Raw genomic sequence first — 13,674 nt, 5'->3', positions numbered from 1 at the left:
CAATTTTTGTAATTTCAGTCTTCAATGACGGACTGATGAGGTGATTTTTTGAATAAAGTCAGTAACCCTAATGTTAACGAGACATCCTGTCTTCTCGTCTCTTGTGGTGACAGTATAACCATGGTACACTTTTACAGGGTACACAAAGATTTGAATTTTCATATCTTTGTGTACCATATCAAAGTGTACCGTGGTACAAAAAGATATGAAAGTTCATATCTTTTTGTCAGGCTCTTGTCGGCCATCGTACCTATGTGATCCAATAAAGCATGAAAATAAAGCCCCAATCCATACCTTTAGCCGTTACCGATATACATTACTAGTAAACAAGCTATTCGAGAGGTATTAAATTTTAACTCGCCTGGTAACGCCATCTGCGTGGGAGAGGCTTGTTTTTGTGTCATTAATATTTACCCATATATTTACCAACTATATCTGAGACGTAGGCGTGCTCTACGCTGGTATAGTTAGGTGGTCCAGTGGGACTTCCGGACAGATTATTATTGTCTGCTATTTAGCTACGTCTTTAACGTGTATTAAAGTTAGATGAATTTGAAAGTGACAAAATTTAGGAAATTGCAACAAAAGGAGTATGCCACCAACGAGTCCTATAAACGACAAGTATGCTATTGACAATCGACCTACAGTAGTAACATGTGTTTATCTGTGATGGTCTGGTATACACATGTACAATATCGGGCACCTCTTTGCGTTGTTCGTAAAAAAGAACTCTATTATAAAACAGGCCAAACATACCATATTGTCAACACACGAGGACGACAATGGACCCCAATGAAAACAGGAGAGGAACACTACAGGGACCGAGAACAATCGAAAGGGAAAATGAAAACTAATTGTTTCAATTCATTGTCCATACAGATAGAACGTCAGCCTCTAAAGTGCAATAAGTTATATAACGACAGGTCAAAACTTGGCAATATTTATCGTAAATGTACATCGATTTACAATTGAAAAGAATAATTCAGAAATTCATATATTATGTAAATACATTTTGAACCAAAAAGATATTTGTTCAAGAACAGATGAATAAATATTGTTAATAATATATGAAAAGATTAAATTTCTAATATCCCATTAAAACCGATAATCCCTATAAATACACAAACGTTGTATAGGTCGATTTACTGGTGATACGGCGTGTACATAGGTCTGCCACCATGTCGTATCTATCCTTCCGTTATAGGCTGTCTGTTACGCATATCAGGACTTCCAGGATTAATGTCAACTGCTACACAACCTAACAACAGGACTTTCTGAGGATGTCAATAAAGACTATAGGCAAGTTACACGGTCACCATCATATTAAAGCAATATCAAGGTCGATGTTTTTTATTATGCTTGTTAGTGTGTCTTGGTTTGATTACGCCGGTTCCCGGTGTTAAGACGTGACGTGGATTTGATAAAGAATCAGAAGACACCTGGCCTTATTTTCCTTGTAAACTTCAAACGTCTTCATACAAATCTATCTTTCTATTTATGTTTTGCTTTTATTTTATTCACTTAAAATCGAAACACTGTTCTATTTCCATTTCGGCATTTTTTCTCTCTTCTTTTCCACGTGTGCCACTTGTTTAAATACAGAATACTGAATCCCTGAAAACATCTTGTTATTACCGAGACAGCCTTACTTCAATCTCAATTAAGAATTTTGGGGAAAATGTTCAATATCACCTCGGTTTCAAATAAATGAGGAAATGACACTACAACATTTATTCATAAATACTTGTATTACGTAACGCCGATCCAATTAAAAACTCTTCATTCAAATTGTATATATAGGTATACCTTAGCAACAGTCACGGTATTCAATGTATCCGAATGTACTGTGTGACCTTCGGGTTACTTTGAGAATTTCCTTTAATACCGTTTAATTTTAAAAATTAAACACATTTATTTTTGTGTTTGACAATTTAGTGGTGTGTTGCCTTAAAGCAGGGAGCATATTTTGGCGAGAGTTATTCCTCTTTAGCCAAGCAGGCATGCGCACAACAGTTTATGTTAATTACAAAACAGCACGCCGGCGTTATATATGCTCATATTTTCAGCACGAAAAACGTCTTTTTGTTGCTAACAAGTTCTTACGATGACACCTGTTCATAAAAAGGTAGTTACATCAAAGCGGCCGGCGGGGACTCCAGCTAGACCGAGAAGTACGAGGAAACGGAGGCGGCCCGGGCATTTAACCGAATGTGAGGCATCGGCCAGCGGGGAAGGAGTGGCGCCATGCGAACCCTTACCGGATAGGGGGGATCGGACGGACAATCAACCTGGTGGTTCCCCGCTCCCTCAGGAGATCGTGGAGGCATCAGAAATGGATGCTGGACATAGGGGTAGGCATGATCCCACGTTTGGCATTAATCAAAATGTCAATAGTGAGCTGGTAGGCCTTAATAACGTGTGGGGGTCGGCCCTAGGGTTTGGGGGTCACACTAGTGGAGCAACGGGCATGGGGTCCCCACAGCAATCTAATGTAGGCCCAGGCCTAATGCATACACAAAGCCCAACGGGCTTAAATCTGCTTTACAATAGTGATCCCCTGCCCAATGTAGTCCCATGTGCGGATGACGGTCTGGCTGCACATGTACCCCCACTGTTACGACAAAAAATACAAACTAACCAGTATATAAACTTGGCGTTACTGCTAAAAGGTAGTGCGGATTTGCACGATTTTTATGCTGGAAGCAGTCTATACCTGAGCGACCAAGGTATTTTAGAATCCAGGCCCAGGGACATGAAGGACAAAATTCCCAATATCGAAAAATGGACAGATGCTTTTGTTATCTTTATGTCGATTTATTTGCAAAGATTTCCACAAAAATGTTTAGAACTCCTGCATTACACGGCCATCATTCGTGATGCTGCAGGAAGGTGTAACAACTTCGCCTGGCGGGCATATGACGAACAATTTCGTCTCCGCCAAGCGGTAAATCATAGATCATGGGACAAGCTTAATGCTGATCTGTGGTTAAGACTAATGTCTGGGTCAGCACAAAGTAATCCGGCTGAGGGCAATAGTGGGTCCTTCTCTGGAAACGCCAAAAATAAAAACAAAGGCGTCTGTTTTGGTTTCAATAATGGGATGTGTAAGTTTAACCCTTGCCATTTTCGACATGTATGTAAAAATTGTGACGGAAATCATCCACAAATAAAATGTGGTTCTTTTCGAGGCAAATTCCCCAATGCTGCTTCAAAAAGTGCAAACACCAATACCACAACAGTGTCCAAAAAATGAAAAAATTTCATTAGGAAAATCACCAATACATTTGGCTACACTTCATAAATTTCTGAGGAATTACCCAAAGGCAAGCATTAAGGAAGAGCTATTAGATGGTTTCACAAATGGTTTTCGGCTGCATTACTCTGGCCCCCGCCTTCCAACTACAGCCGATAACTTACCCTCTATTAATAAAAACATGGGGTATGCTAGGGATAAAATATACAAAGAAATCATCCTGGGGCGAATAGCAGGTCCTTTTTCTAATAAGCCATTGTCAACTTTGCGGGTATCACCATTAGGTTTAATTCCAAAAAAACATCCAGGTGATTTTAGACTCATTCAGCATTTGTCTTATCCAGAAAAATCATCAGTGAATGATTATATTGACCCGCATCTATGTTCAGTAAAATATACTAAATTTGATGAAGCAATTTATATGGTACAAAGGCTTGGAAAGGGGGCCCTATTAGCCAAGGCAGACATAAAGTCTGCATTCCGCATCTTGCCAATATGGCCTGGGGATTTTGATCTGTTAGGTTTCAAATTTGAAAACCAATATTTTTACGATAAATGCTTGCCTATGGGGTGTTCCCATTCCTGTGCTCTCTTTGAAAAGTTCTCCTCATTTTTAGAGTGGGCAGTAAATCAACAAGCACCATCGGGAAACCTTTTACATTATTTGGATGATTTCCTTTTTGGCGGTAAGCCTAACACTAGTGAGTGCCAGGGTATGTTGACCAAGTTTGAGGAAGTATGCGATGAGCTAGGTGTGCCTATTGCTCCGGAGAAGACCGAAGGTCCTGCTACAGTTATCTGTTTTTTGGGGTTAGAAATTGATACTGTTGAAATGTGTATTCGTTTGCCGGAACAAAAAATTCAGGAGATTGTACAAAAGATTCATACAATGTTGTCTAGGCCAAAAACAACACTAAAAGCTATGCAGTCATTATTGGGTGCACTGAATTTTGCTTGTAAAGCGATATTGCCAGGTCGCACATTTTGTAGACGGTTAATTAATGCCACCATGGGCCTCACCCAGCCTTATCATCACTTGAGAATTAACGATGACATAAGGGAAGATTTGAAATTGTGGTTAAAGTTTTTCAAGTCATTTAACGGCATTTCAGTATTTAGTGATCAATTTTGGACTACTAATTCTGACATGGAACTTTTTACTGACAGCTCGGCAAAAAGAGGGAATGGTTTCGGGGCATACTTTAATGGTAGCTGGGCATATGGTGTATGGCCAGAGTCATGGTTTGAACTGGGGTACACAAATGACATCACAATACTAGAGTTCTTTCCCCTCGTGGTGGCCGTACATATTTGGGGTGACCAATTGCGTAATAAGAAAATTTTATTTCGCAGTGATAACCAATCGGTTGTAGCAATAGTAAACACCATGACGACTAAGTCAACAATTGTTTTGTCAATGCTAAGGATATTTGTGTTGCGTTGTATACACCTCAACATGGTGTTTAAGGCAGAACACATCCCAGGTTGTTTTAATGTAATAACTGATAGTTTGTCACGTTTACAGCTGAAAAAATTCCGACAACTGGTACCCCAGGCAGAGACCACACCTGTTCCGATTCCAACGTGGCTATGGTCGGTTTGTCGGATGAAATTGGACGACTTTTGAATGCTAGTCTTTCGGGCAACACAAAAGCCTTGTATAACTGTGCATTACGTAGCTTTCAGCAATTCAGAACTTTATTTGGTCTCGTTAAAAGTTGGCCAGTGCCACTTGCACAACTTTTGTGGTTTGTTGCCTTTCATTCTAATAAGGGTTCTTCCCCGGCCACAGTAAAATCTTATTTATCAGCATTAAGTTATGTTCACAAGTTGCATTGTTGGGAAGACCCTACCTCGTTCTTCATTGTTACTAAAGCATTAGAAGGTTTTAGACGACTAAGAGGCTCTCCTGATATACGGGCCCCTATCACCTATGACATACTCATTAAAATCTTTCACGTGTTGCCCATCATTTGTAAGTCAAGTTATGAAACACAACTTTTCAGGACAGCATACTGTTTAGCATTTTTTGGACTGTTCAGGGTGGGGGAAATCGTGTATACATCAGCTTCAATATCGAAATGTCCTCTGCTCATCTCTGATATATCATTGAGCGATGAAGGAATAGTGGTAATAATACGCCATTCAAAAACTGACCAACGGGGAATGTCGACAACAATTTCAATTCCCAAAATTCCTGATTGTCCAGTTTGCCCCATAGTTAATATGGAATCTTATTTGAAAATAAGGCCAGGTAGTTCTGGTCTCCTGTTTAAACACCAGAATGGTTCCCCATTGACGCGTTACCAGTTTAGTGCATTGTTGCGAAAGTCAATCATTTGTTTGGGGATTCCACACCAAAATTTTAAATCTCACTCTTTTCGAATTGGGGCGGCTACAACTTTGTCGATGAAAGGAATTTCCGATGAATTAATTAAAAGTTTAGGTAGATGGAAATCCAAAGCATACTCGTCGTATATTCGCATTGATAAAGTTCTTCATTGCTAGTAGTTTTTATTGCATGAGAGTTGCCTCCCTTAGACTAATCAATTTAAGACGAATGACATAGTTCAATTAAGGCTAACAAAGCAAAAAGTATTTCAGATATCTGGATTTTGGGCTCATCAATTATCTACTGGGCACATCGGAAGTCACACACATTGTCGGATCCTAGCCTGCATCTCCAAAGTTTGGGGGCGAACATCAAATGGTTAGGCAAACGTGGAATGTCCTGGTTTGCTGTTAGAGGAGCCCTGACTTATCAGTTGAGCCAACAACCTCCACCACATTTCCTCGTTATCCATGCCGGAGGTAATGATTTGACGACAACACCAACATCAGAGTTGTGTGTACGCATTGAAAATGATGTGCACACATTGGCCAAAGACTTGCCACATTGTACCATCATATGGTCAGATATATTACCACGTCTACAATGGCGTGGCTGTACATCAGTGACAGGAATAGAAAGAAAACGCAAACGGGTTAATAGGATAGGTCGTCAGGCAGTTTTAAGTGTTGGTGGTAGGGTTGTTAAGCATGTGGATATTACGTATGACTGTGCAGGGCTTTTTAGGGCAGATGGGGTTCATTTAGAAGATATTGGCAATGCAATTTTTCTGAATACATTACAGGGAGCATTGGAAACTTTCGTCGTTGGTCACAATTCACCTGACACTGCAAAATTAATATTTGAATAATGTTCTGAGATATTTATTCTCTTTTGGTATGGGGATGGATGGTGGAACTGTATAAACAGTCCCAAGTGGCATGTTGTGACGAGCAGGCATATTTTTATAAGTTTCAAAATGTATAGGTTTGTGTGTGTAGTACATGTGTAGGAATTGTGGGGTACCGGTTTGCTATGGTTTTACCCTAGGAGTCGGGTAAACCCACATTATATTATAAACGAGTTTAACAGTAAACTCCCCATCACACTTGCCTTGTGAATCCCAGGGAGTCGAGATGGTGGAAGTACTATAACGGTAATTAGGATATAGTTATATGTATACATGTACAGTATTTGGTTTCTCCTTGGTGGAGAATGTTACGTAATACTTGCCAAGGTTATACCCTGGAAGTATGGTGGAGCCTCGTTGATCTGGGTAGATTGACAAGGCTATTTATAGTCAGGTACATGCAAACTCTGCCAAGGTTTACCCTGGGGAGGGTGAGTAGCTGATGTGTCCGGTACCAGTGTGGTAGATACTCAGTGTGGGGTACTTACCGTTGCATGTACCTAAAGTGTATAACTCTAGTCATTGGTGAGTTTAGTTAGGGTAAAATTACAACCCGCTTTGGATAACCCAGGGGGGAGGAAATTACCTGTCATTATAAAGGCCTGCTCGTCACATTTGTTGAGAATAAATATCATTAAATAGGCTGCGGCCATTTAATCCAAAAATGTGTGTTTATTGTTATTTCAAAAACATCATAAAATAATAATGCATTAGAGGGACTAGAATGACATGTCTTTGTTGACGCACCTGTTTGTTGTAGCGACACCAGGAAAGGCTGTACAGACAAACACACAGGTACAGGCAGTACATTGTACAAATGACGTAGTACGTGTTTTAGTCTTTTGACCGATACTAACGATTTGGTGTTAGAGACAGCAGTATCTAATATAAATGGTGGGAAAATCAATTCCTCTATGCATTTTTAACTGCTGTGTTATTACGGAAGTCGAGGTCGCTTGATGTAGGAATTGTCGACAAGTGACATGAACACTTCTTGTGAGATCGCGGATAAACCTGTTTTCATGTGTAAGACTATTGGAGGGCCAGATAATATAAGCTATTGTGATTTCTGATATGGACGAAGTTAAAACAGTTATTGTCGTTACACATGTAATACTGTGTCATATTAAACTATCCATACGATACAGCTGTTAACCAAGAGACGAGGTAGTTAATAGGCAGAAACAGTAAGTGAGTGGCTGAAATACGACAATGTCTCCGACAGAACCAAAGTAATTATCTGCCTAAAACACCAGTAAGTCAGTAGTAGTAGAGAAAACAAGTATGGGTCTTATAAGAAGATAATCTCGAATCAAGATTAAACATCATTTTAGGACTGCAGCACGCAAAGTTGAAACCATTGATTCTGTGCTCTTACAAATGTAGCATAATATGCTACTGTAACACGAAAACCTCACTCAACTCACATGTATTATCATATCAGGTCTTAGATCTTAGCATAATGCTACTGTAACACGAAAACTTCACTCAACTGACAAGTATTATCATATCAGGTCTTTGATCCTAGCATAATGCTACTGTAACACGAAAACCTCACTCATGATCAACTCACATGTATTATCATATCAGGTCTGAGATGATCTTAGCATAATGCTACTGTAACACGAAAACCTCACTCAACTCACACGTATTATCATATCAGGTCTTAGCTCTTAGCATAATGCTACTGTAACACGAAAACCTCACTCAACTCACATGTATTATCATATCAGGTCTTAGATCTTATCATAATGATACTGTAACACGAAAACTTCACTCAACTGACAAGTATTATCATATCAGGTCTTTGATCCTAGCATAATGCTACTGTAACACGAAAACCTCACTCATGATCAACTCACATGTATTATCATATCAGGTCTGAGATGATCTTAGCATAATGCTACTGTAACACGAAAACCTCACTCAACTCACACGTATTATCATATCAGGTCTTAGATCTTAGCATAATGCTACTGTAACACGAAAACCTCACTCAACTCACACGTATTATCATATCAGGTCTTAGATCTTAGCATAATGCTACTGTAACACGAAAACCTCACTCAACTCACACGTATTATCATATCAGGTCTTAGATCTTAGCATAATGCTACTGTAACACGAAAACCTCACTCAACTCACACGTATTATCATATCAGGTCTTAGATCTTAGCATAATGCTACTGTAACACGAAAACCTCACTCAACTCACACGTATTATCATATCAGGTCTTAGATCTTAGCATAATGCTACTGTAACACGAAAACCTCACTCAACTCACACGTATTATCATATCAGGTCTTAGATCTTAGCATAATGCTACTGTAACACGAAAACCTCACTCAACTCACACGTATTATCATATCAGGTCTTAGATCTTAGCATAATGCTACTGTAACACGAAAACCTCACTCAACTCACACGTATTATCATATCAGGTCTTAGATCTTAGCATAATGCTACTGTAACACGAAAACCTCACTCAACTCACACGTATTATCATATCAGGTCTTAGATCTTAGCATAATGCTACTGTAACACGAAAACCTCACTCAACTCACACGTATTATCATATCAGGTCTTAGATCTTAGCATAATGCTACTGTAACACGAAAACCTCACTCAACTCACACGTATTATCATATCAGGTCTTAGATCTTAGCATAATGCTACTGTAACACGAAAACCTCACTCAACTCACACGTATTATCATATCAGGTCTTAGATCTTAGCATAATGCTACTGTAACACGAAAACCTCACTCAACTCACACGTATTATCATATCAGGTCTTAGATCTTAGCATAATGCTACTGTAACACGAAAACCTCACTCAACTCACACGTATTATCATATCAGGTCTTAGATCTTAGCATAATGCTACTGTAACACGAAAACCTCACTCAACTCACACGTATTATCATATCAGGTCTTAGATCTTAGCATAATGCTACTGTAACACGAAAACCTCACTCAACTCACACGTATTATCATATCAGGTCTTAGATCTTAGCATAATGCTACTGTAACACGAAAACCTCACTCAACTCACACGTATTATCATATCAGGTCTTAGATCTTAGCATAATGCTACTGTAACACGAAAACCTCACTCAACTCACACGTATTATCATATCAGGTCTTAGATCTTAGCATAATGCTACTGTAACACGAAAACCTCACTCAACTCACACGTATTATCATATCAGGTCTTAGATCTTAGCATAATGCTACTGTAACACGAAAACCTCACTCAACTCACACGTATTATCATATCAGGTCTTAGATCTTAGCATAATGCTACTGTAACACGAAAACCTCACTCAACTCACACGTATTATCATATCAGGTCTTAGATCTTAGCATAATGCTACTGTAACACGAAAACCTCACTCAACTCACACGTATTATCATATCAGGTCTTAGATCTTAGCATAATGCTACTGTAACACGAAAACCTCACTCAACTCACACGTATTATCATATCAGGTCTTAGATCTTAGCATAATGCTACTGTAACACGAAAACCTCACTCAACTCACACGTATTATCATATCAGGTCTTAGATCTTAGCATAATGCTACTGTAACACGAAAACCTCACTCAACTCACACGTATTATCATATCAGGTCTTAGATCTTAGCATAATGCTACTGTAACACGAAAACCTCACTCAACTCACACGTATTATCATATCAGGTCTTAGATCTTAGCATAATGCTACTGTAACACGAAAACCTCACTCAACTCACACGTATTATCATATCAGGTCTTAGATCTTAGCATAATGCTACTGTAACACGAAAACCTCACTCAACTCACACGTATTATCATATCAGGTCTTAGATCTTAGCATAATGCTACTGTAACACGAAAACCTCACTCAACTCACACGTATTATCATATCAGGTCTTAGATCTTAGCATAATGCTACTGTAACACGAAAACCTCACTCAACTCACACGTATTATCATATCAGGTCTTAGATCTTAGCATAATGCTACTGTAACACGAAAACCTCACTCAACTCACACGTATTATCATATCAGGTCTTAGATCTTAGCATAATGCTACTGTAACACGAAAACCTCACTCAACTCACACGTATTATCATATCAGGTCTTAGATCTTAGCATAATGCTACTGTAACACGAAAACCTCACTCAACTCACACGTATTATCATATCAGGTCTTAGATCTTAGCATAATGCTACTGTAACAAGAAAACCTCACTACACTCACACGTATTCTCATATCAGGTCTTAGATCTTAGCATAAAGCTACTGTAACACGAAAACCTCACTTATTTTGGTCTATATATGTCAAAAATGTGTTGTATATGTTCTATAAAAAAAAACTTCACCTGAAAATAACCCTGTTTATATATTTGTTTTTAAAATGTCACAATTCCCATGATCTGAAGGTTATTTACTTTTTTTTTCAAATTTGTGGTACGTGTATATAGTTGTTTTCAGTAAAGAAATATCTGTGTATGTGGTGAAGTGCCCACTACAAATGTGGTGGTGTATGTCTAGCCCACCCCTACCCCCATAGTCCTGTAGGGCAGTCACTATTATGTAATCACTGAAGATGTCAAGGTTTATTATACTCTCAAACTAAGTACACTAATTAAGTGTTCAGTTCTAGTTAAGGAACATTGTACATATTGAAAATTCTAAATTTGTTACATATTTTTATTACATTTTCAAAGTTGAACTTATTGTAGAGATTGTTGGAATTCGTAAAATATTCATTCTGTAACATTTTTACTTTTTGAGTTGACCAGCAGGGAGAATGTATGGGACAACAAAATATCTTGTACATCAACAACAAAGTTCCTCTTTAACACATACATGTAGTTCAGTGGAAAACCTAAAAATGAAAAGAGACCAGTTATTGACAAAGACTCATAATCATAAACAATATTGTTTCTCATTATTATATTATTATATATATATTTTTTTTACAACGATTATGAAACAAGTTGAATGATGTTAGCGCGCGGGCGTGATCGGACAGGTGACCCCAAACCTTTTCATGTCCAATCGGGGAATCCCACCCCGACCGCCTTGGTGAAACCCGAATGCGCTATCCACTGCACCACCCGACCACTCATTATTATATAACCTTCCATTGTACATCTAATGCTTTTGTATGGGTTTAAATTCAAATCAGTGAAAAAGAAAAGTTTTGTACCTCTTCACTGCAGTGAAGTATACATATGTTTATGCTTTTATAGAGTGATTAATTCTTTAAATTATACAGCTAATTAATGTTATAAATAACCTTTTTTTACCTATTTTTACAGATCCTGAAATCCTGCTTCTCATAGATAGACAACAAATGGAATTTCCCATACACTCAAAACATTTGGTGTCAAAACTAATATTAATTTCAATTTGTGCAACACAGCTTAAACTAAGACAATCAATGTAGTCTTTGATGTGAGGAAACTCTTTGTGTACACTAGTTACAAATTGTTAGGTACTTTTTTACAGTTTGATTAATAAATGTTTTCACTTGCTGTGTGTTTTGCGATTTGACCAATTTCAGTCTGGAAATGCTATGCTGCAGAAATTATGAATAAATCACAGTGGATTAGACATATCTGCCAAAAATAAGGTTCATTGGAAAAGTGAAGAAGAGAGAAAAAAGAAGCCTTGCATTAAAACTTTACTCTGGTCTCATCGCAATGTTTTGATACAGGAGGTCTAGTGTCTTTTCTTTATTTTATAATCCATATACCGGAGAAAATCCTGGCATTGGAGAGCAGTGGTATATTTTCAGCAATTTTTAGTCAATATCAAACTTTCGAGGAGCCATTCTATGTGTAATTAAAAGAAAATTGGAAAATTGAGGGGTCAATTTCATCTTTGAAGGGGTCAATGGCCCTATGACCTTCCAGGATTATCCCTGTATAAATTCTTGTCACCCAATGCTTAACCAATTCATACTTCAACATTGGGTAATATAACTTTCATTTACCTCAAGTTCAATGAAGCAATTGCACTAAAGACAGGATATAGATATGAATTATGATATTCCTACATATATATGTACTCCACATCCATAACTATATGCAGTTTTGATAGTTATTTTTTATTATTTATGAAAATATTTATTTGGTGAAATTAGTGTTAATAATCTGTTGAGCTATACAATGCTTAACATGACAGAATTAATTTGATGTAATTGACCTTTGCTGAAAAAGCAAATTCATACTAAAATAGAACCAGATTTGTAACCTTTTCGAAAGTACAGAAATAAATGGTTTATAGTAAAGTATTTGTTTGTGTCATGTTCAGCTTTTTCACTTGTTCGTTTTGGGTATGTGTGTGTGTTTTCTCCCTTTTTTTACCATTTAATCATTACCATGAAGTAAATATACACAATCAAGCCGCTCCATGATGCACGTAGGTAACTTTTATGTGTCGCTCAATGTTACTATATGGGTGTGGCATTGTATTTAAACTACGTTAGTACCGGAAGACACCTGTGTGCCTGTGTTATTTACCAAACCAAATAACAATGTTTCTTTATTAATAGGTAATGTAATTGTTAGTGCATTTAACAACCTTTCAAAACTTGCCAGAAAATTCTGAACCTCACCACATTCCCAGAACATATGCACGATTGTCTCCCTTTCTCTATTACAGAAATTACAATTAGGATTGTTTGATAAGCCTATTTTATGTGCATAAGAGTTAGTTGTTAGAATATAGTGATTAACCTTAAATTGTAGCTAACGGAGTTTAGAATTTTGAGTTGATCGAAAAGGAATACTGTAAAAAAAAAATCCATTTATCTTCATTATAGTCAAAGATATTCCCCCATTTTTGCTGACCAGTTATGTTAATATTATTTTTCAGGAGTAAACGGTAGAAGTCCTGCGACCCATTTTTCTTTCTTTAGGATTAGCTCAAAATAAAGAGAAATAATCAGTAACGTCAATGTTCTACGTGGAGATGTAAAAGGCCTCAAGTATTTCTTAATACTTTGGATTACGCCATAATACTGTAAATAATTTGTTATTGTACCAAACACAGTACAGAATTCATTAAAATTATAAAAGGAGAAAGTTCTATTGTCTTTTATTAAGTCATTCACTATTCCAATTCCTGCATCGAACCATTTTTTTTGTAGAAAATTGGTTGGTTATTAACAACACTGTTTTTGTTA

General features: G+C 37.5%; 1 protein-coding gene across 1 annotated transcript; it reads left to right on the top strand.

The window, feature by feature from the left end:
• Positions 1-2,053: 2,053 nt before the first annotated feature.
• On the top strand, positions 2,054-12,523 carry LOC110458999. Its single transcript, XM_021511017.1, has 2 exons — positions 2,054-2,351; positions 11,804-12,523. Exons 1-2 carry the CDS (start codon positions 2,105-2,107, stop codon positions 11,929-11,931), a joined length of 375 nt encoding a protein of 124 aa, XP_021366692.1. The 5' UTR covers positions 2,054-2,104; the 3' UTR covers positions 11,932-12,523.
• Positions 12,524-13,674: the final 1,151 nt, after the last annotated feature.

This window comes from Mizuhopecten yessoensis, unplaced genomic scaffold, assembly GCF_002113885.1.
Source record: "Mizuhopecten yessoensis strain PY_sf001 unplaced genomic scaffold, ASM211388v2 scaffold9897, whole genome shotgun sequence".
Lineage (NCBI taxonomy): Eukaryota > Metazoa > Mollusca > Bivalvia > Pectinida > Pectinidae > Mizuhopecten > Mizuhopecten yessoensis.
This window is presented reverse-complemented; position numbering and strand designations above follow the sequence as displayed.